Raw genomic sequence first — 22,184 nt, 5'->3', positions numbered from 1 at the left:
GAAAAGCAGTGGGTATACTCATTTATCAAAGAGTTCATCGAGCAACTTAATAAACATCCTAAATCAGGACTGGGAGATGATCAATTGGTCTATGCAAAGTTATCTGTCTGCCAGGCATTATTGGAAATGGTTTCCAAATTGCACCTCGGAGGCTCAGAATGTAACGTTTATCTTCTTCTTGTCATTCCCTCCCCCAACTGGGTTTGCACTTTGCTCTTTGGTGTGCTATCTATGGATTTCTTCTCTCACTTGCATATCTTACCAGAGCAGGAGTTGCAAGATAACCCTGGTTTTTCATTTTCTTCTTTCTGTCAAAACTGCACCCTTGGTGGAGTCAGGAGGGAGACACACTTCCAGGAATATTACTTTTGTGCATGTCTGTGTGCGTACATCAGCATATTGTTTTCCTGGCCAAAACTATTCCCCAGAGTGGGCAGATGGTTTTGAAACAGATTTCAAGCTTGAACAATAACATTTTATATGAAGGAGAGAATGAAAAAATATGCCCCAAGGTGCCCATTTTATCTTGGATTCCAAGAAATCAGGAATCAATGTATCAAAATGTGGATATAGGCAACACCTGTTTTCACTGTTCAGAGAAAAGTTAAGGAAATTAATATTGCATTGTTAACAGAATCCATAAATCCACACCTTTCCTCCCTGAAAATAATTTAAAGTCTGTTGATTCTTCAAGCTCAAAAATTAGGTATCAGCAAAACAGTCAAGAGTATGTTTCAGAGAATTCCTGAAATATGACCGGTAACACTGCCCTATTGCCCCACCCCACTAAAATGCTTCTTTATAGAATAATGATGACAACATAGAAACCCAGAAGTGAATTTCTAATATGGTACGTGTGTGAATTTTCTGTTGATGCCTCTATGGTTTCCTTATAGTAGAAATGAGAAATGTATCATCCCCTCCCACAGCCTCCAAAGAAATTTTTTGGGGAAAAGATGAGGCACCTTGGACGAAGGGGCAATACACACTGGGCCCTGGTGGCGCAGTGGTTAAATGCCTGTACTGCAGCCATTCACTCAAAACCACAAGGTTGCGAGTTCAAGACCAGCAAAAGGGCCCAAGCTCGACTCAGGCTTGCATCCTTCCGAGGTCGCTAAAATGAGTACCCAGACTGTTGGGGGCAAATTAGCTTACTTGCTATGATCTTTGGAATAGCGGTATATAAATAAAACAAAAACAAAAAAAAACACTGGCTCTTTGTGCTGATCTGTGGATGGCATTAAGGTACAGCAGCTACATGCTGCACCACCCCCAAGGTGCCATTTTGCCACACATCAGTCTGCATGATGCACGCCATCATGGTGTCCCTCCAGGCCTGTGTCCAAATGGCGCAGCACTGAAGGGGCATCATAAAGCCACACCATGGCGGCTATGGCACCCCTTGGAGGGCGTTCTCCAGTGGCTGGATTGGGGCTACAACATGGGATTTCCGCGGCCCTGATCTGGCCAGTAAAGGGGCAGCTACATGCTGCCCATCTGCACAGCCCCTAAGTCTGTATTTCCTGTATCTGTATTTAGGTTTACTTTAGGCTGTTAGGTGGGAAGCTTTAGAGAAAATATGATTCTATTCTAGGATTAATTTTAGGAGTTTTTGAAGAATATTTTAATATGTTTTTAAAATGATTTTATCTTTGTATTGTTTCAACTGATTTTTATTTGTTCATCACCTCAGGAGCCCTTGTGGATTGGGAGGTAATACAGAAATACTTCAAATAAATTAATAAATAAAACAAGGCATGTAAACTAATACATTGGGAATGCAATGTTCACACCTTCTAAATAACCACACTGTAGTAAGCCCCCAATAAACAACAAAAAAGATTTAATGGTTAAGTTAAAACAAACCCAAACATAAATATCACAGCAATTCACACCAGTCATTCTCGTGACTGAAGTTGGCATATATCAGCAAAATGTCCTAAAGCTATTTGCTATGGCCTCATTCCCACTGGGCAAAAAAAGCGGCTTATTTCACTGCGATTCTGACTCGGATTTTTTTCCCAAGTCGTAATCGAATCTGACCCATCGTTCCCATTAATAATGGGTGCAAATAGACCCGGGTTTTTTTACCCCTGTTTTCATTCCCATTGGTATTTTACCTGTGGTAATTTGAAGCAGGTTATTTTGCGCCCCGTTCCCATTGCCCTTCGGAACCTCTTTTTTTAAAGCAGCTGTCAATCAAACACCTAAATGCTTGACGTCACAGCCAATCAGTCACTTAGGCGCTTTTCCCCTTCGGAAAAGGGAAAAGGGAGCCTCTATTTGCCCCAAATCCCTTTGCGTCCAGGCTCTTCTGTGTCTCCCCAGACTCCCTCTGGGAAAGAGAGAAAAGGAGCCTCTATTCCCCCCAAATCCCTTTGCCTCCCCCATTGCTCCCTGGGCTGTCTGGGGGCGGGGGATCAAGCAGGCATGTAATGCAAAGCCCATCTGCTGCTCAGGTGCTCAGGCAGAGGCAAAAAAAAGTTTAAAATGGTGTTCAATGGCTCTCCTCACACGTTGGTCTATGAATGTGGAGCAGGGGGGAGATTGCAGGGAGAGTAATGTGTTTACTGTGTTTGGAGCTCAATGTAGTGCGATCGCCTTACCCTGCTTCCCAATCCATTGGGGGAAAGGCTATGCGAACAGGGGAAATGGTGCCGGTAATGCAGGAAAGAGAACAAGCGGGTGAAACCCCCAGGCCAGCCCCTTGAGCACTGCTCCTTCCATCTCCAAGTTCCCGAATCAGACACAATTTCGTTCCCATTCATTTGCCCTGAATCAGACTCAGGAGGCACAGGAAAACTCGCTAAAAATGTGCTGTTAAATTAAACCACTTTATCAACCACTGATTCGGGTTTTTTCAGGATAATTCGATCACATGGGAGTCAGATTCTAATTCTAATGGGAACGATATCTGAGCAATGCGGATCAAATGTGCGCTCAAATGGGAACGATGCACCTATAATTCGCATCCTGATCCACATTATAAGCCAGTGGGAATGGGGCCTATGTCTTTCTTTCAATCTTTTCTCTTGAATATTTGCTGCTTGTTACACTATGTTGCTTTACAAATGTGAAACAGGATGGTGCTGTCACATTGTACAGCAAACAGAGCCAGTTTGTAAGATGCGTAATGTTCTTCACTTTGTGTGAAGTGTGTAATTTTGAGGCTCTTCTTCCAACAGGAGGATCTCAAGGTTGTAGCTCTAGCAGCCTGATGACAACACTCTGCTGTGATAAATGAATTGGTGCTAACAAAATGTGAAAACTCTTTATCACAAATACCTGAGGAAAAACACTTCATGGCCCTAGCAAATGGTACAATTATACTTCACCTGGTCTGAGGAGGTTACTGTGTCACACACACTGATTAGATGTCAGTGTGATGTGTCACAAGAGGTACCATCAATCCCTGACTATGTATATTCAGATTCTCAGCCTACATCAAAATCTTGTTTGTGTAGGGGAGATCTGGAGGACATACCCTCTATTGCACTGGAGCATATACAACCACCACAGTAACAACAATATCATCATATCATTCACAGTCTTCCAGGTGTTACCAGTTGGAGTTTTGGACTTTCAGTGATAGAGCTGGATAATGTGGCACTTTCCAAGCCATGTCACTATTTGCAGATTTGCTATTGTGATCCTGTCAATGGCACTTTCAGTCAGATGTTTTGTCATTTGGAACTGCTCCTGTGACTACTGGAATCACAGTTATTTTCTTTTCCCAGAGGCACTGTGTATCAATACTCCATCATCTTTTACCTCTTTTTGATTTTGATTCTGTCTCCCAGATTTGTCACACTTATACACCAAGCTTTCTTCTCCTTGTCTAGCATATTATGCTCCTATATGCTTGTCAGTGTGAATCTTAAAATCTTAAAGGATTCTGCAAGGATTTTTACACCACCCTTTTCAACAACTTTTAAAGACTTATATTCCCATCTTCACAGATAGTAAATCATGGCTGGAATTCATAACAGTTATGAATGCATAACCCAGAGTTGCATATTCACAACTGATTTGTATTCATGATCACTACACATTTAGTTGTGTGGGGAATACATAAGTCCCCAAATTATGACTTACCAAGCAACAGCTGCCGTGAGCTGCAGGGGTCTGTTCTTCTGTTGATCCGTACATGACAGACTGGCATTTCTACCCTCTTCCTATCAGTGATCTCCGATGGAAACATTAATTGTACCAGAGATACTTGCATCTGACTGTCACATCAGAGATCACTCACAGGAGGGGTGGAGAAACATCAGTTCGCTGCATCATTATTAATAGGATAACAGTCCCCCATTATTTGCAGTGGCTACTGCCCAGTAAATCAGGGTTGCAGAGGTTGGGTTGCTACTTAGGTAAGAAGATAGTTAAGTAACTAAGGAGTGCATGTAGAAATCTACCCCATATTTTTTGCTCACTAAAAGTGCAAAGGATTTTTGACAGTGACATTTTCAAGAAAATGACACTGAGGCTTGCTCTGTTCAAGTTGTTTTGTTTTTATTTTCTAAATTTAAGTAGATGATAAAGCTGTGTCACTAACGACAAGAACAAATCATCAACATCACCATCCATGACAATGAAGTTTAGGTAGGACCTTAATCGCCAGGATGCATAAAGGTAGCCCATATTTTCCTAAGCTATAGAGACCAGGACATCACTGCCTCTGAGTTTGCATTTGCAGGATTTTTTTGCAGGAGATTTTTGGTTAGTAGGAGTCCATGGTATATAGAAGATTCGAATTTTAAAACAACAAGAACTGCAACCCACTGTATTACTGAATCATCATAAAAGTGCTAATGCCATACCTGGATCTTATAAATACAACTTCAGCACAGCCAAGCTGACATCCTGAGGGGTGGGAATGCCACAGCACAGAAGACAGACAACTCTTTGGGGGATAAAAGGAGCTGAATTTAAAGCAGAAAATAATAATCACCTTATACGAACAGGCAGATCAAAGCAAGGTTTCCACAGGGCAATCTGAACATGTTTCAGGAAGCTTTTACTGTAAGTGATACAGGCATGAAAGGAGGGCAAAGCCACCTCCTCAGTCTTTCCTCACAAGGCTATGCATTTCCTTTAACTAGTTTTTTCTTTTTTACAGTCCCAGTCTTATGCAAATCCACCTCCATAGAGGTCAACATCCCAAAGGATCTGGTTGGAGGCATGGACCTGTCACTCATCAATGGTTCCTGCAAAGGAGTATCCAATGGCACACATGTCAACATTATCTTCTCTCTGAAATCTTGTGGTACCACTATAAGTGTATGTAGCTGTAACAATAGCTTGCCTTACTGCTTGAAAGGATTTGTCTCTATCTAAAGAGTGTCATATTTATAACCTTGTCCTATATGTGTGCTTCTGATAAAAATCAGAAGATGTCCAAGCATACACTGACACTACAATGTATTTTATACTGGTCTAACACCTTTTTTTTAACCATTCTATCAAAGCCTTTCCCAAAGAATCCTGGCAGTGAGGATTTCTAACTTTGTTCTTCTTCTTCTTTTTAAGTAATAGCCTCATAACTGCATTCAAAGCACACTCAGAAAATGTAGATAAACAAGGATACTTACTGCTACTATCATATTTTAAAAAATGAATTTGGAACGGTAAAAGTTGAAAATGCCGTCCCTCCCAGATTGACTGCTAAGATCATTTCTCAGCTCCACCACCACCCATTACTGATCACTCTATAGCTATTTCATTCCCCTTTCAGTGTTTTGTTTAGCTCTGTTCTCACTTATCCTACCCTCCAAAATCCTGCTAGGTTCTAAGGAAAATAAGTCAATAGGAAGAAAGATAGAAGCCCAGTTCAGGTCAAGGTCCGCAAGTTTCTCATTCTCAAAAGGCAAACATCAAGGGAAAGTGTTTTGCTTGGGACAATCTCCATGCTACACTGTTGCAGTGCTATTATTCCACTTTAACTGCTATGGCTGCCTCCTATGGAATCCTGGGATTTGCAGTTTAGAGAGGAGCATTTAGAAATCTCAGCCAGAGAGCTCTTAACTCTTAGATATAAGGTATTGTCTTGTATTTTTGGTGTCTTACAAGAATGGTCAATAGGAGCCTAAATGGTGTAGTGTTCTGGGTGCTGAATTAGCACTCAGGAGGCAAACATTCAAATCCCTGCTCAGCCATGGAAACCCAGAGGATGGCCTTCGGAAAGCCATATTCTCTCAGTTTCAGAGGAAGACAATAAGAACAACACCCCCCCCCCCTTTTTCTGATCAAGAAAACCATATGAATCTTTGCATTAGGGTAACCAAAATCTGAAGCAATTGAAGACACACCAAATGTGCTATTATAAATTTAACGTACTGCAAGACTCTCTGTTGAGATTTTTTACCCTTTGTAAAAGACTGGTATAGCTGCCTCCTTGGGGGCGGGGGAATGTCAACAGTTTGTCTAGGACTGAAGTCCAGTTCAATAACAGACAATGGAGGAAAAACATGACCTTCATCTTGGACCAGTTAAAAGCCTCACCTTAAAAACTGGATACTTTTGCTCACCTTAAAAGTCTAAGGGTTTGGATTGCACAGAGGGGACTGACAGCTGAAGTCAGAGTTGCACCATTTTTAAAATGCAGAAAAAGAGCAAAATTCAGCAGAATAACTAAAGATTAATTGGTGGTGGTCATTGAGGGAACTGAGTGGTAATGTCATCCTGTCAGTCAATAAGTGGCATATTCACTTGGGTACTGGATTTGCAGCTAACTTTACAGTACAGGTATAGTTTGCTTGAAGGCACTTTGTATTAAAGTGCATTGTAAATTACCTGGATCCATCAATCTGGGTTCAGACCTGCTTATGGGACAGCAACAGCCTTGGTCATCTTGATGAATAACCTATACCGGGAGTTGGACAAGGAGAGTGAGTCTCTGTTGATCCTCCTGGATCTTTCAATGACATTTGATACCATCAGATGTGGTATCCTTCTGGGTTGTCTGGCCAATATAGGACCTGAGGACATTACTTTTTAGTGGTTCTGGTCTTTCCTGGCTGACTATCCTGAGAGTGTGGTGTTGGGAGACTGTTATTCAACTTTTGGGCCATTAGCCTGTGGGATTCCCTGTGCTCTTTAACAAATGCATGAAGCCACTGGGAGAGGTCACCCAGAGTTGTGGAGCTGGGTGTCATCAGTATGCTGATATACCAAGCTCTACCTCTCCTTTATAAATGATGCCAGCAGGGACGTAGCTAGGATTTTAGGAAGGGGGGGGGTCCAGACTAAGTGCCACCATTATAATGGGGCTTGGGTGCAGCGGCGCAGCAGCACACACCATTCATTTTTCTAATGGAAGGGGGGGTCCGGACCCCAAGAACCCTCCCCCCTTGGCTACGTCCCTGATGCCAAGAAGGCTGTGGGAATCCTCAATTGTTTGGATGTGCATGAATAGACTTGAGACTTAATTCAGACAAAATGGAAGTGCTGTTGGTCAGTAGAAAAAGCAACCTAGTGTTTTTTAACGGTTTTAAAATTGGATTTTAGGGCAGTTTTTAGATTGTTTTTAGGGATATTTAAAGAGTATTTTAATGTGCTTTTAAAAGTTTTTTTAAAAAATCTTTGTATTGCTTTAATTATTTTCATTTGTTCATTGCCCCAGGAGCTCTTGTGGGAAAGTGATACAGAAATACTATGAATGAATGAAACAGTGCTTCGATAGCTATTGACTAACTGCTGACCAAAAAACAAAACAAAATCTGAATACTGAAATACAGGATAAGTCTTCCTTTTCCATTAATTATAATTTATTCTGGCTTTGCAGGTCATGGGGTGAGATCAAGATTCTATCAAGGTTACTAAAGACCTACCCACTGCAAATCTTATTAATCTATCCAGAGATTTCAGTGGGTACTGTCAATTTATTTTCAATAAAATCTTTGCAAATATATGGACTAAGAACTTTTTGTTTCAACAGCAAAATTCCTAAGGAACAGAATCCTGTTTGTCCTTTTCCTGCATTGCTGTAGGTTCTCACACAAGTCTGTTTAGAACAAAGTTATTTTTGATGTTTTTTCCCTTTTCTCTATTCACTTGACTTCACCATATTTTCTTTTCTCTCTGGTTACAGATAGCCAATGACAAAATCGTTGCCTCAAATATGGTGACTGGCTTGCCAAAGCAGACCCCTGGCAGTAACGGTGACATTATTGTCCGCACTGGCAAGCTGTTGATTCCTGTAACTTGTGAATTCCCTCGCCACTACACCATCTCAGAGGGCTACATCCCAAACATTAAGAACTCACCACTGGAGATCATGGGCCACAACCAGGGTGTCTTCCCATTTACTCTTGAGATATTCAAAGACAACGGGTTTGATGAATCCTACCGGGACACTCTCCCCACCCTTAAACTCCGAGATTCCTTGTATTTTGGGATTGAGCCTTTGGTGCATGTGAGTGGTTTGGAGACATTGGTGGAGAGTTGTTTTGCAACGCCAACATCCAAAGCTGATGAGGTCCTGAAGTACTACTTAATTCAAGATGGGCAAGTGTTGTTGCATTTCTTCTCATTGATCTGACATTCAAAGCCCAACACTGTTCTTTTGTCTAGTACAAGTTGAAGCAAAGCATTGGAGGGTACAGAAAGTGCCAACTGTTTCCTGAGGCCCAATGGCTCTTGGCAGGAAGGGAAAGGATAGGTTGCCAGTCAGAAAACGCGCCAGCTGTCATGACTACCCAGGCAAAACTACTCACTTCATAAAAAAGGAACCAGAGGGAGCCATTGGGCAAGCAAATGGATGACTTACAACAGCATTTGCAGGGGGCATTCTCCTTATTATAATGGTTGATAATTAATTTGCTGTCTGTAGTTAAGGCCATGCGCTCTTCTGTGTAGGCCAGCTGGTGACCCACAATTCAAACGTATTTAACCAATTAGTTAGAACTGCAATCTTTAGTGGATGGTTTACTTGCTTGAGGCCAGAAATGAAGCACAGAACCTTTGTCCTTGCATAATATTTCTTTATGGAATAAGCCCCGTTGGCTGGAGTTGTGAATAGCTATATTGAACTGCTTGCAGACCTCATCCTCAGTATCTTCAGTGTCTATCTCACATATAACATTTCACCCTGGAGATCATCCCCATCATAGGCATTGCCAAGGCCCAAGTTGCTTAGGAGAGCGAAAAAGGAGATGGCTGCAGCTAGGACATCATATGTCATGAGGCATATGAATAGGAGCTTTCCTGCCTCTTTTATCCTGTAGAGGGCATCTAGGCACTGCAAAATAGGGGCTAGGTGTGGTGGAATAGACTTCAATATGCGCTGGGTTGCCAATGTCACACGGTTAGCCTTTCTACCATGAAAACTATATTTTTCAAAACTTGCAAATGCCTAACAGAGATAGCCTTAACAAATGTAGGCTACAATCCTTTACAAACTTACCTGTGAGTAATTAGATAAGTAGATGTGTTTAGGACTGAACTGTGAATGGATCACACTTTTTTCGTAAGACTAAAACCAGAACAATTTTATATCCAAGCAATTCACTACAAATGAGGGTGGGCTAGGAAGCTAGGGAATCACAAAAATGACTTTGGAGGACCTTGTGTGGCTCTCAGTCTTCATGTTTGCCACTCTTACGTTAGCTGGAACAGTGCACCTATTAGAGTCATCAAACTTTCAATTAGATATGAAATCATATTGCCCACTAGGGTTTGGTGAACTTTCTGCTTTGGCCAACTATTAGTAACTGCAATTGCAATTGCAACTGCAAAAAAAAAAAAAGAAAAGAAAAGAAAAGAAAAGAAAAGGGAGGGGGGGTTGTCAGTCAACTGGCAAGCCACAATCCTGAGTTATTCTGGGAGATGGATTTCACAAAAGTAAGGGATGGACATACATTAGGCGCGGTGGCCTACAAATTTCGCACGCCTGTTCAGAAGCTTATCATGAAAGGGAACACTGTCAGTATATAATTCTAGCCCCAACTGATTTATTTCATTTTTACTCATTCCATCATTCCTCCTGGAGTGGTCCAGCTGTTTGGTTACCACAAAATCAGTTTGTAAGCTCTGAGACAGCAACAGTATAAGAGATTTACAGGGTGACAAAGTGAGACAGACATTAAATCAATTCAGATAGGTAGTGAAAGGAAAGAAGAGATTGAAAATGAAGAGATGATGCCCCCAAATAGCCTATTGCCAATAAGAGATAAGGAGTACTCTGATATGCAAATATCATATATTAATGTATGCATGACAATAATCTTAGAGGGAAGCCCCAAAATTGCATCTGCCTCATCCCACATAAAACCATTAGGTAGCCCTGTTCTTTTTACTACCTTTCTGTGTCTTACATACTACACTAGGATGTTCTGAATAGGCAGCAACTTACACCCCGTAATTAACATGAATGTCTGGCTATGGTTTGGGATGTATGGGAGGAAGATTACTGTATTTGTTTCTTGACCTGCTCCAGGCCTCCACTGCGGGTTTAGCCATTTCACAGCTGGATTGGAGCTCAAACACTGGAGCTGTATGGCCTGAAACAGCCATAAATAGCACATATGTTTGACATAGGTTCAGAGGAGATTTGAGAATCTGGTGTTTTTGCATGTTGGCTGCAAACCCCCATGCTGTGTTTCAGTATATATTTTTGTATAGTGGCAAGAATCTGAGGTATGTAACTCAAAACAACCTATATCCAACATAGATGTTGGTATAGTTTTCAAGAGGAGATTGAGGTGCGTGTGTGTGTGTGTTCAAAGTTAAAATACCAAGTATAATCCAGAGTCGTCTAGTGTTGATAGCATTTTAGTCAGGGACTTGGAAGATCCAGGTTCAGTTCCCTACTGAGCCAAGAAACTCAATGATGATGTTGTATCAGTCACACCCTCTCCACCTGATCTACCTTGCCATATTGTGCGAAAATAAAGCAGGGAGCATCTAAGTCTTCATAACTGCTTGGGGGGGAAGTGGCATAACTAACAATAAATAGTCATAACTAACAAATAAATAATCAAAACCTTAGATTAGAGGTTACATGTAATGAGTTACCTTGAGATTTAGTTACTTTTTTCAGTAACCATGGCCTCATTCTCACTACCTTTTAAACCGGATCACGGTTTGGTTTGAACCGATTTAAATAACCATGGTTCCCACTTAATCCGGATCGCTGCAGTGATTCCAAAAGGGGGCCCATGCTCTAGACCCATTTAACCTGCATCTTTTTGATGCTTTTTTTTCTGCTTCTTTTTCAATAAATCGATTCCATGCAAGTGTGAATCACAAGCGGATCATAATCTATTCAAACTTCCCCTTTGGCCAGCTGGAACCAATTCATTTCGAATCAGTTCATGTATGAATGGGAACCATAAATAGGTTATTTTGATTCGATTCCATGACAGAAAATGTGATTGGAGCAAATGTAGTGGGAACCATGATCCAATGTCAAGTTGATCCATCGATTCAGATCGGAGACCGATTTAACTGTCAGTAGGAATGAGGTCCAGGGTTTTGTTTCTTTGTTTGTTTGTTTTGCCTGTAATGGCTGGGGCCACTGCTTTCCAGTGTAAAGGGATCCGGGTGAGCACCACAACTTGTTTCTGCCAAAAGGCAGATATTTGGGGAGCAGTGGTGTCACCGGGGCGTTCCGCACCCTTCCTAGTAAAGCCTCTACAGGATAGTCCAGGCAAAAGAGTCCAATCACAACTAAATGATGATGATGGGAGATCACATATCATTTTCCTGTATTGCTGTGGAGCAGTATTAATATTAACAGCAAGGTACTAGCAATGAGTTACTTTTTTAGCAGTTAGTTACTTTTTGGAATGCTGTAAGAGTAACAAGTGTTACCAAACACTTGTTGGGTGATAAGTATAAAGGGTAGCATGACTAGTGCCATAATAGTCTAATTCTGTTCCAAGTGCCTGAATAACTGCTTGTTTTTCCCATTTAAAAGTCAGCCCATGTCTTGAAGAGTTTGTTGTTACTGTGTTCCTTCCAGTAATTTCTGACTTATGTCAAACCTAAAGTGAACATGTCATGAGGTTTTCTTGGCAAGATTTGTTCAGAGGAAGTTTGATGTTGCCTCTGAGACTAAGAGCATGTGACTTGCCCAATGTTTTTTAACCCATGGCCGCAGTCTTGTGGCACCTTAAACACTAGCAAATTTATTGTGACATAAACTCCAGATAACAGAAGAACATCCTTCACAGCAATATATATTTTCCCCTGCCTAGGTGTATCTGCAACAGCAACAGACTTTGTTTCTAGGTAGGTGTGTTTTGTTTGAAAATGATATACACCTAAGGATGGGGGGGGGGGGGGAATAGTTAAGTACTAATGCATGAATCCCTTTCTTCCTTCTCATGTCTTGGATAAACAATTCATAAGCTGTTTATTCCAAAAGTCCAAGTATTAAGGACAATTATGTCCAGGAGAAGAGCACAGAAGTCCATGTGACTTTTGCCTTCCCTTTTCCACTTTACTACATTTTATAATATTCAAAGTCCACATTCCTGAGATTAGATTGTTGGAGAGAAATGTCCTCGGCTGTGTTACAATTCACCACAAAACCAGATGTTTTTCTCTTTGAAAAGACTAGTTGCTGAAAAATAACAAAATCTTTCCATTAATCTCCAATTGCAGCATTTTTATGTCTTTTGCATCTTATGTTTTTAAAGGGTTTTTTTTTAGGGGGGATAGGGTTTTGCAATGCTCACTCTACTTTATTTAAATCAGACCCACTTATTTAAATTCTGGTTTAAATTGAATGAGAACCAGAGACTTTACATTGTTCACTGAGATTGAAATGATTTTTTTCTTTAAAAATGATTTCTTGAATCATTCATCTGTTGATATAATAAATTCCAAACCCCCATAAATACAATCTCAGGTTCAAAATCAGCAATAATAGATAAGAAAGAGGCAGAAATAGCTGTTGGGAGAGTTTTAGACTGAAGATCAAAAGGCCCCTGGTTGAATCTCAAATTTCAGAAACTGATGTTTTCTTCCAGATTTTTTGAGATCCAACATGGTGTTGTGGTTTGAACATTGGACTAAGGGGATTATCACATGGAGGCACTTACATGGGCAAAACCTTGCAGAACTGTTTCAGAAGCACGAAGGTGGGATCATCCGTTGCGCTTCTCAAACATAATTGAGGCTTCCCACTTTCCTTCCATCTATGAAGTGTTCGTGGAGAAGCCATTTTTTGAATAACAGGATATCCCGTTATTCAAAAAATGGCTTCTCCTGGCTTCTCTGCGAACATTTCATTGACGGAAGGAAAGTGGGAAGCCTCAATTATGTTTTAGAAGTGCGACTGACGATCCCACCTTCGCGCTTCTGAAACAGTTCTGCAACGTTTTGCCCACATAAGTGCCTCTGCGTGATAATCACAAGACTCTAGAGATCAGAGTTCGATTCTCTGCTCTACCATGGAACCCCCTGGGTGACCTTGGATGATTCACACATTTTCAGCTCCAGAAAACCTCATGACAGGAACACCCTTAGGGTCGCCATAAGTCAGAAATTATTTGAAGGCACACAACAGCAACAAAGATAAGAGAACCAAATACGCCTGCACAAGGATGTTGATTTCCAAAGCAGGCAGTGTAATTGTTTGCAAGCAGATTTTTTCTTGGTTTTTGAAAGAATGAAAACAGGCTGTCCCAGCCTATATGTCACCTCTAATGTCCAGTGGTGTCGTGGTGAATTTTGAAGCACAAGATTTCACCAGGACAGTCTCTATATTAAAATTTTCAGTAGTAATGTTATTATGTAATTGTGCATTTTGTAATTATGCAATTATAGCTTCCTATTTTTTTTAATTAAAAAAACCCACCAATCATGAAGCAGGAGGCAGAGCAAACAGGATGGTGTAAATGCTACTGCTGTATTTCAAGTGTGAGATAGCAAACACAAGAAGTAACACCACTGGTGTGCAAATGGAATGAAGGTGAGAAAGAGTGCACTGTCATTCTGCTATCTTTCTGAGAATAGGAGAAGTGATAAGCACCAACATCTCAAGGCATTGACAGTGTAAGCAAGTAAAATCCCTTTTTATTCCAGCAGGCCTTTGAAAATGGCTTTTTCGTGGGAATCACGCCTTGCATAATGTGCTAGAATTTTAGTTGTTGTTTTTGACATTGTTTTGATTTGTCTTAACTGGTTTTAAATTTTATGATATGGTTTAATTGCTTTTTAACTTTAAGATGCTGACAATTTTTAACTGTTTTAACTGTTGTAAGCCACGTTGCATTCCAAATTGGGCAAAAGGTGAGATGATGATGATGATGAGGAGGAGGAGGAGGAGGAGGAGGAGGAGGAGCTTGGCTGGAATTCACTGTTGCAGTTACAGATGTGTAATATAGAGAACCAGTATGGTGTGCTGGTTTGAGCATTGGACTAGGACCCTGGAGATTAATTAGGTTTCAATTTCTCTCTTGGCCATGGAAACACACTGGCTGGCCTTGGTGAGTCACACTTTCTCAGCCCCAGAAAGCCCTATGATTTGTCCCCCTTAGGGTCACCATACATTGGAAATGACTTGAAGCCACACAACAACCATCTAGAGTATCTCATTTGTAGCTGATTTGTATTTACAGTCCCTACGTATTCATGATCATAAAAGCCCCCAATCCTGCTTTACCAGGCATTACTCAGGAGATCTGTGCTCTTATTGATTGGAATGCAGCATACTGATGTTTCCATTCCCTTCCTGCCAACGGTCTCTCCACAGGGATCCTGTTTCTGATTCTTGCACCAGAGATTACTAGTGTGAGGAGTTGGAAATGTCAATATACTGTACTTTACTTGACAGGAGAAGAGGCCCCCATTGTTTGCAGTGGCTGCTGCCTGGATTGGGAGTGGGTGGACCAAGAGACATAATAATAATAATAATAATTTGTTTTATTTATATACCGCTATTCCAAAGATCATAGTGGTGAACAGCAAGTAAGCTAATTAGTAAATAAGCTAATTTGCCCCCAACAGTCTGGGTACTCATTTTAGTGACCTCAGAAGGATGCAAGCCTGAGTCGAGCTTGGGCCCTTTTGCTGGTCTTGAACTCGCAACCTTGATTTACTAAAGGTGTTTCCAGACTCATTGAAAGTCCTAGATTTTGTTCCTGTTCTTTCCAACCTTATACTGGGATAAAAATAAACTGACTTGGGGAGATGGTTGTACTGGGAGCTGACAGAAAATATTTTGGGGCCTCACTCACACTACGTTTTGAATCGGTTTGGAAACCGGTTTAAAAGGGGGTAGCTCACACTTGTGTCGGTTTTTCCCGACCCGAATTTCAGGGGGCAGCAACACAAATACCCCTTAACCCAGTTCTTTTGAAACTGAGGCATTTACCATGCTTTTTTTCCCCAAAAGAACTGGGTTATTTTAGGAAGCCACCAATGGGAACACGTTACCAATCCAATTTGGGGCACCCAGGAGGGAGGGGCAATGGGAAGAGGATGGGCAGAGGGGTGGAACACACCTATCCTACAGGTCTTGGCAAACCACCATTGTTTTTCACCTTTTGGTGCTCGCGGTTTCATGGCTGAAGATACTGACTCTTTAAATCCTGTGAATTTAAATTTCCTGTGCTGTCAAGTTGTCCCTTTAAATCACCATGCAGCTGTTTTCTGCTTCTGCCGGTGAATTGGTTCCCTTTTCTCTGTTGGCCAGAGGTCGAGAAAGTTGAGGAGGGGGTTCCTTGGGGGGGCATGGTGCGGCGTAATTTTTTTAAAAAAATACTTTGACATTTTCTATGCACCATTGCATTTGCATGGATTTGCCAGGGGGTTCGTGGGTGGCATGAGGGATTCTTCCTTGGCATGCATGGATTCATAGGTGCCATGGGGGATTCTTCCTTGCCATAGATGGATTTGTCAGTGCCATGGAGGATTCTTTCCTGCCATGCATGGATTTTGCATAACAATGCTTTAAAAATGTGCAATTGCTGTTTATTGTTAACAAGAACTGTGATATGTCACAGAGATGAAGATGCACGTCACTTGATGACAGTTTTTTTAAAAAAATACCAGCTATGATAGCTATTTTGAATCAGTTCCAAATTAAATGTGAATGCGAAATGGGTTAAATTACCACGGAGAGCTTCAATTGAGGCAAGTATGGTCTGAGCATTTATTCTGTATCAAATAGATGGAGCAATTTGAACCGATACAGCATAAAAACGTAAGTGTGAATGAGGCCTGGGATACACAAAATGTGTATGGATATCCAAAATGAAATTGGAAAAAAAAACAAGAATGAAAGCTGGGATTTTCTAGTCTTTTTAACCAGTCTAGATGTTCCCTAAGTTTCTGATCTAGGACCTTGGCCAATAATAATAATAACAACAACAGCAAGAACAACAGAGGATGAAAATTATGTGAACCCTGGCTCTAAAATACACTTGCCAGCATCAGAGGCAATGTGCCTCTGAACAGCAGGTGCTGGGAAACAGGAACAGGAGAGAAGCTATTGTGCAAATCATGGCATCACTTTGGCCACTTGGTAAACAGGAAGATGGGCTATAAGCAGGTACTTAGTTTGATCCAGCGTGTGGCTCTTTTGTGCTTAGCTACACAACCCGTTTAACCTTAGCAATGTGAAATGGTAAGTCTGTACTTCATAAGCAGCAATCTCACTTTCAAACCGCTTTTAACTCTCTGAATAAACCATAATCTATCTCCAATTTTAGCATTTCCAGTTTACAACCCAGGCTCATGAGCAATGCCAAAACCCACATTACTGCACAGTAATTCTGTATAGCTGAGAAATCAAGGAAGGAAGGAAGAGGGGGAGACTCTCTGTGATGTGCTTTTGGTCCTTAGATTTTTGTAAATTCTGATATTATGTTATGTGAAAGTCATGCTGAGATGCACCCTGATTTAGCTTGGTATTGTCTATATAGCTCTGTCCAAAAAGATGAACAGATAACCTAAATTGCCATTTGTTGTCTATTATGAGGACTGTGTGCATGTGCAGAGTGACAAGTTAAATGTGTGCTGACAAGGATCCTTGCTGCTTTGGACTTTTAAAATTCTGGGCTTTTTAAATTCTGGAAGGATCATCTATTAGTTCCCCTCCCTCTCCATTCTCTGTTCTCAGATGACATGCCAGCATGGTGGTACATATTGACCAGAGAGCCAACCTTCCTGCCCTTTTCTTGATGGCATGCAGTTGGATTTTTCCACCACATCTGTGAAACCCATTAACATGTCTCCTTCTTTTTCTTCAGCTGCGTGTCTGATGAGTCTGTGAAGCAATACACATCGAAGGATCATCTTGCCAAGCATTTCCAGGTCCCAGTGTTCAAATTCGTGGGGAAGGACAACAAGGTGAGCAAAACTAGAGAGCAGCTGATTCTTTACAGTAGATCATCAAAACATTGCTCTGTTTTATCAGCAATGTATGGAGAAATTTGGGTCTTTTGTCTCTTTGTGTGTGTGGGGGGGGAGGGAAGTGCAAATCAGAGGTCCATTGTCTTGACCTGTCCACTTTTTACTCAAAACCAGTTATTGGAAGTGACTAGCAAATGGCTAAACCCTAATTTAAGAGCCTCCTTCATTAACAGGGGCTGAATCAGCACTGCAGAGATCCAGTTTGATACCATTTTAAACTGCAGTGGCTCAATGCTATGGAATTCTGGGAATTGTACTTTGTTGTGGCACCAGAGCTCTTTGACAGAGAAGGCTAGTTTGACATAAGAGTTCTATGACAGAGAAGGTTAAATGTATTCCAAAACTCCCTAAATTTCTAGAATTCCTTAGCACTGAGTCATGGCAGTAACAGAGGAGACAACCTGGATTATTTCTGTAGGGCGGATGCAGCCATAGAGAGTCTGGCCCTAAAGCTTGCATACTTCTCTTTTCTCCTCTCCTCTCATTCTCTCTTACAAATATGATGTATTTGCATTGAATGAATATATGTCTACTTCCATAGATGATCTAATATTGTTTATTTTGCTTTTCCTCTAATTTTTGTGTTCACCCTCTTGCCCAGCCACCAGTTTCTTTTCTCTTTTGACTCCTCTAGTTCATATTTTTTTTAATCTATTAGTTCATTTAAAACATTTTATAGGCTGCTCTTCAGCAATGATCTCAGAGCTGCAGCCAAGGAAATGATAAAAACCACCCCAAAGACAATGAATCATCAAAATTAGAATAAACTACGACCCAGGAGAGCAATAGCATAAAACCTTGAAAGTTGTGAAGTTTTTAAAAAGGGTTTTGAAAGATGCTACTGACGGATGCCACCAGGCATGACTCTCAGGAGAAGAAATTTCAGAGATTAGGTATCACAACAGAAAAGTCCCTCACTATTCCTGTAGCCTTTTGGCCCCAGCCTGGTTTTTAGAGAGGAGGATATACTGTTTAAGAGTTGGTTGTACCTGCATACACACTATACCATTCTTCAACGCTTAAGACTGTCATACATAATTGTGTGCACTGATTCAATGGGATAATTTTTTACCATTACATTATATCAGGTGATATCAAAGCTTTGCTTGTGGTGCATAGCCTCCAACTGTCCCAATTTGGCAGGAGCAGTCCTGATAATCCTCTGCTATCCTACTTTTCTAGCGGCTTGTAAAATGTCGAAGTTTCTTTCGTCCTCCTCTCACTTTCCTCTCTTCTGGTCTTATTTCAATTTGCTGCAAACTGAGTTCAAAGTGCAAAAATTGTTTGCACTCAGTTAACTCAGTGGATGGAGAGGAGGGGCAGTCTTCCCTTTCCCAGCAGAATCAGGCACAATCCAACTGCTGCAACTTCTCCTAGCTTTCCTAGTTCTTCCTCATTAATAACATCTGCCATCCTGATCACACTTGGATGTTGCTTTGTGTCTTGCTCACACACACCTGTTCTCATCTGTGAAAGTTTGGGGGGAATGATGGTGTCTGCACTTTCCCCGTTTTCAAAGCCCTTGTTAACCATACAGTCATAAAACTGTGCCGATTTATACCACACATTTGTGTTTGCAATGCAAAACTCCCAAGGGCTCCTGAGAAAGAGAGAATGATGATGAAATCTGTTTCAATCCTTTAGTCCCCTGTGGATGTGCTCTCATTCATCCAGGAAAAGAAAAAAGCTTTGCTAAGCATAATTCCTGTTCAAGTGTAGAAGCTGAAGACAATGCAATCTATGCAAATGATTGATACTCCAAGCAGTCTTAAAGAATGTAATAGGACCGTTGCCACTTTAAAAACTGCTTACAGTTTTTGGTTTTCAGCCGTCTTGATTCAAAACATGGCCTGGCTGTTTTGTTCTCCCCACAAAATTTCAATTTCAATGCTGAGTTCTTCCTACTACATGGAAGTTTAATGTATATATTCAGTAGGTCTGTCAGTCTGAAGTGACGTTCCCTGCTGGATCAATACCTGATCCATATGATTTCATTGTCACCTTGTTAAGCTAGTTATTCATTACTGCGGAAAATACACTGAAAGGAATGAAGAACCTTTTCTATTGTCATCACAAGAACTGGAGCCAAGGCGGAATCAGTACAGTGTGCCAAATTCCAAGCAGAAGAGGTTCGTTTTTCCAATTTTAGTGTCCAGTGTGGAATACATAGATGTCAGATTATCCCATCAGAATCCTATGTAAGTACACATGTACTTGAGAGGCAAAACCAAGATGGGTTTCTTGCTTCTGACTCTATCTCAAGGACCAGCTCAAAACAGTCTGCTTCCTAAAGCAAAATACAAGATGGTGGCCCATCCCTGCCAGCCCCTTCCACATGTAGAAACTTATTGGACAAGCCGTTTAATCTTGTTTTGATCATGGAAGAGGCACAGTCTTTTCCTGAGGGCGGCAGGCTGTCATGGGGAACACAGACTAGGCATTTGCTGCCTCATTCTGCCTAATGGTAGGGCTGGCTCTGATATGCGTCCAATCTCATCTGCTTGAATTGCTCCCTTAAACTAGTGAATCCCAGCATCTAGGTCTAGAGTTTCAAAGAAGAAGTGCACAACAGATTTAACACAACCTCTGTGACACTTAATATGTATTTTTTATATATATTCAGGAAGTATTCTTGCACTGCCATGTCCTCGTATGTGGGGTGACAGATGAGAGGTCTCGTTGTGCACAGGGGTGCCGCAGACGGATGCGCAGATGGGCTGAGACCGAGGAAGAGGAAGCTGGTCACTTGGATAATCACATCCTGACAGGGGGTCCAATTAGAATTGATATAGAGGAGTAGGTCTGTCTTGTGAACATGCTGTCCCACAGACACTGTCTCCTATTCTTCCTTAAACAGTGACAACAGTCACAGTTTGACAAAATTCATGTAATTATTGTGGGGTTTTTTGTTGGTTTGGTTTTTTTGTTTTTTGTTTTTGCTGTTGAAAGCCTGTGATCCACTTTGTTGAGGTTGAAAGAGAGGCAGTCTGCATCCAAATGGTATTGGGTGGTAATAATGGTATTAAATGATTACAATTACAAAAGCAAAATGGTACCCACTTCTGTTAGAAATGATTTATTCAAAAAGCATACAGAATATTTAGATAATCAAAGTTCCATATAAATAGGAGTTCGAGTTCTGAGTTTTACAAGGCTACACTGAGATGTGGGACGTAGGTGGGGTCTCTTTCATGCTAATAGCACTTTAATGCCATTTTGACATGGCTACGTCCTACAGAATTCAGGATTTGTAGTTTTCTGGTGTTAGGATTTTCTTCCAGAGAGTTCTTCTTCTTGATGTTGTTGTTGTTGTTCATCTTCAAGTCATTTCTGACTTAAGGAGATCCTAAAGCAGTTCTCCTTAGGGTCACCATCAATCGGAAGCAACTTGAAGGTAGACAACAACAAGAAAAGTCTTGCAGAGAATCCTAACTACATCAGAAAACTACAGATCCCACAATTCCATAGGATACAGCCTTGGCAAGTTAAAGCAGCATTATAGTACTACTGTTGTGTTGTGTGAAAGAGCTCCTAATTAAGGGACACTAGTTAGAGTTACCCACAAATGGAAAAATTGTGGCCCATCCAGATGTTTCACCATTGCCCAAGATGGCTAGGAGAGATATATAACTGGTATAACTGGAGTTCAAGAACATCTGGAAGGCAACTGTTTCCCCAGCCCTGCAATATACCACCAGATTAAACTGGCACTTTATCACTTGTAAAGTGCTGAAATCAACACAACTGGTTTGGGTAGATCTGGACATTGTGAACCACTTTGTTTCAACAGAAAAGTTCCCTTTTTTGGACTTCAGCTTACAGAATTCTGGAAACTGCAGTGCAAAAAATAAACTTTTCTAAGTCTGTATTTCAACTTATGGAAAGATTAGACATCACAAAGAAATCTTCCAAGAGTGAGGTGAGCCAAGGGCACAGTAATTTGCAATCCAGAGAATTGCTGAGACCTTCTATAACATCACATTTACATGCACATATCCAAATGTCAGCATGGCTGAGTTCACCTTGCCTGTAAAAGATGGCAGTGTAACCACTGAAGCTGACAAGATGGTTCTGAGTTACTGAATTTACTGAAGAGGAAACAGTGACATTTAGTTCTTGTTCTTTCTTCAGTATTTTTTAAAAAAATACTTTGAGGGTGAATTTGGGAATCTACCAAAATAGTCCTGATTTTACACTGGTTCTTATTCTGTCCCCTAGAAGTTGTCACTGCACTTTCTCTCTAAAATTTGGGGGATCTTTGAGAAAGCAGTAGATGCAAGCCTAAAACTCTGTTTGCACTCTTTCTCGGCAATAATTCAAGACATGTACAGTATGCATCCAAAGTATATCACCTGTGGGTGGGGGGGGGGGATGTTTGGAAGCAAATGCTGATGGTTACAGTGATCAAAATGACACCTATTTTAGCTTGCCAAATAGGTGTTGGTAAAAGCTGTACCATGGATTATACCAGACAAGTTTTGATATCCTTCTGGTGTTCCTTTTAACCCTTTCTTGGTTCACAGAGCATTTAGCTTGTGCATTTTTTTTTATCAGCCAGCTGTTGTTCTGTTGTCATGCACAATTATAGTGAACAGTTTAAAACGATGTTGACAGGATAGCAAACTGAAGAACACAGCAAGCATTCCTCTTGAGGGAGGGTACACTAATCTCAGAACAGCATGCCGTGTAGAAACAGGGAAGAAATGTGCTTTAGTTATGGGGTCATGCGGAAGAATCAAAGACAGAAGGCAAGTATAGTGCAATAGTGTATTCAAACAATGTAGGCACTATTACTGCAATGCAAGAACTTGGAGAGTTTC

The 22,184-nt window shown here is 41.0% G+C and overlaps 1 protein-coding gene across 1 annotated transcript in view; it reads left to right on the top strand.

Moving 5' to 3' along the window:
• The window catches only part of LOC149318748 (oncoprotein-induced transcript 3 protein-like), a 52,694-nt gene extending 30,980 nt beyond the window's left edge, over positions 1 to 21,714 (top strand). Inside the window, exons 6-9 of the mRNA XM_089510387.1 lie at positions 5,120 to 5,280; positions 8,090 to 8,505; positions 17,202 to 17,301; positions 19,988 to 21,714. Of these exons, the coding sequence (XP_089366513.1) occupies positions 5,120 to 5,280; positions 8,090 to 8,505; positions 17,202 to 17,301; positions 19,988 to 20,164 (854 nt within the window). The 3' untranslated portion in view covers positions 20,165 to 21,714. The remainder of the gene's footprint in view (positions 1 to 5,119; positions 5,281 to 8,089; positions 8,506 to 17,201; positions 17,302 to 19,987) is intronic.
• Positions 21,715 to 22,184: the final 470 nt, after the last annotated feature.

This window comes from Sceloporus occidentalis, unplaced genomic scaffold (assembly GCF_023333645.1).
Source record: "Sceloporus occidentalis isolate IW3139 unplaced genomic scaffold, rSceOcc1.0.p SCAF_2, whole genome shotgun sequence".
Classification (NCBI taxonomy): domain Eukaryota; kingdom Metazoa; phylum Chordata; class Lepidosauria; order Squamata; family Phrynosomatidae; genus Sceloporus; species Sceloporus occidentalis.
The sequence above is the reverse complement of the archived record's forward strand: the minus strand, read 5'-3'. Positions and strand labels throughout refer to the sequence as shown.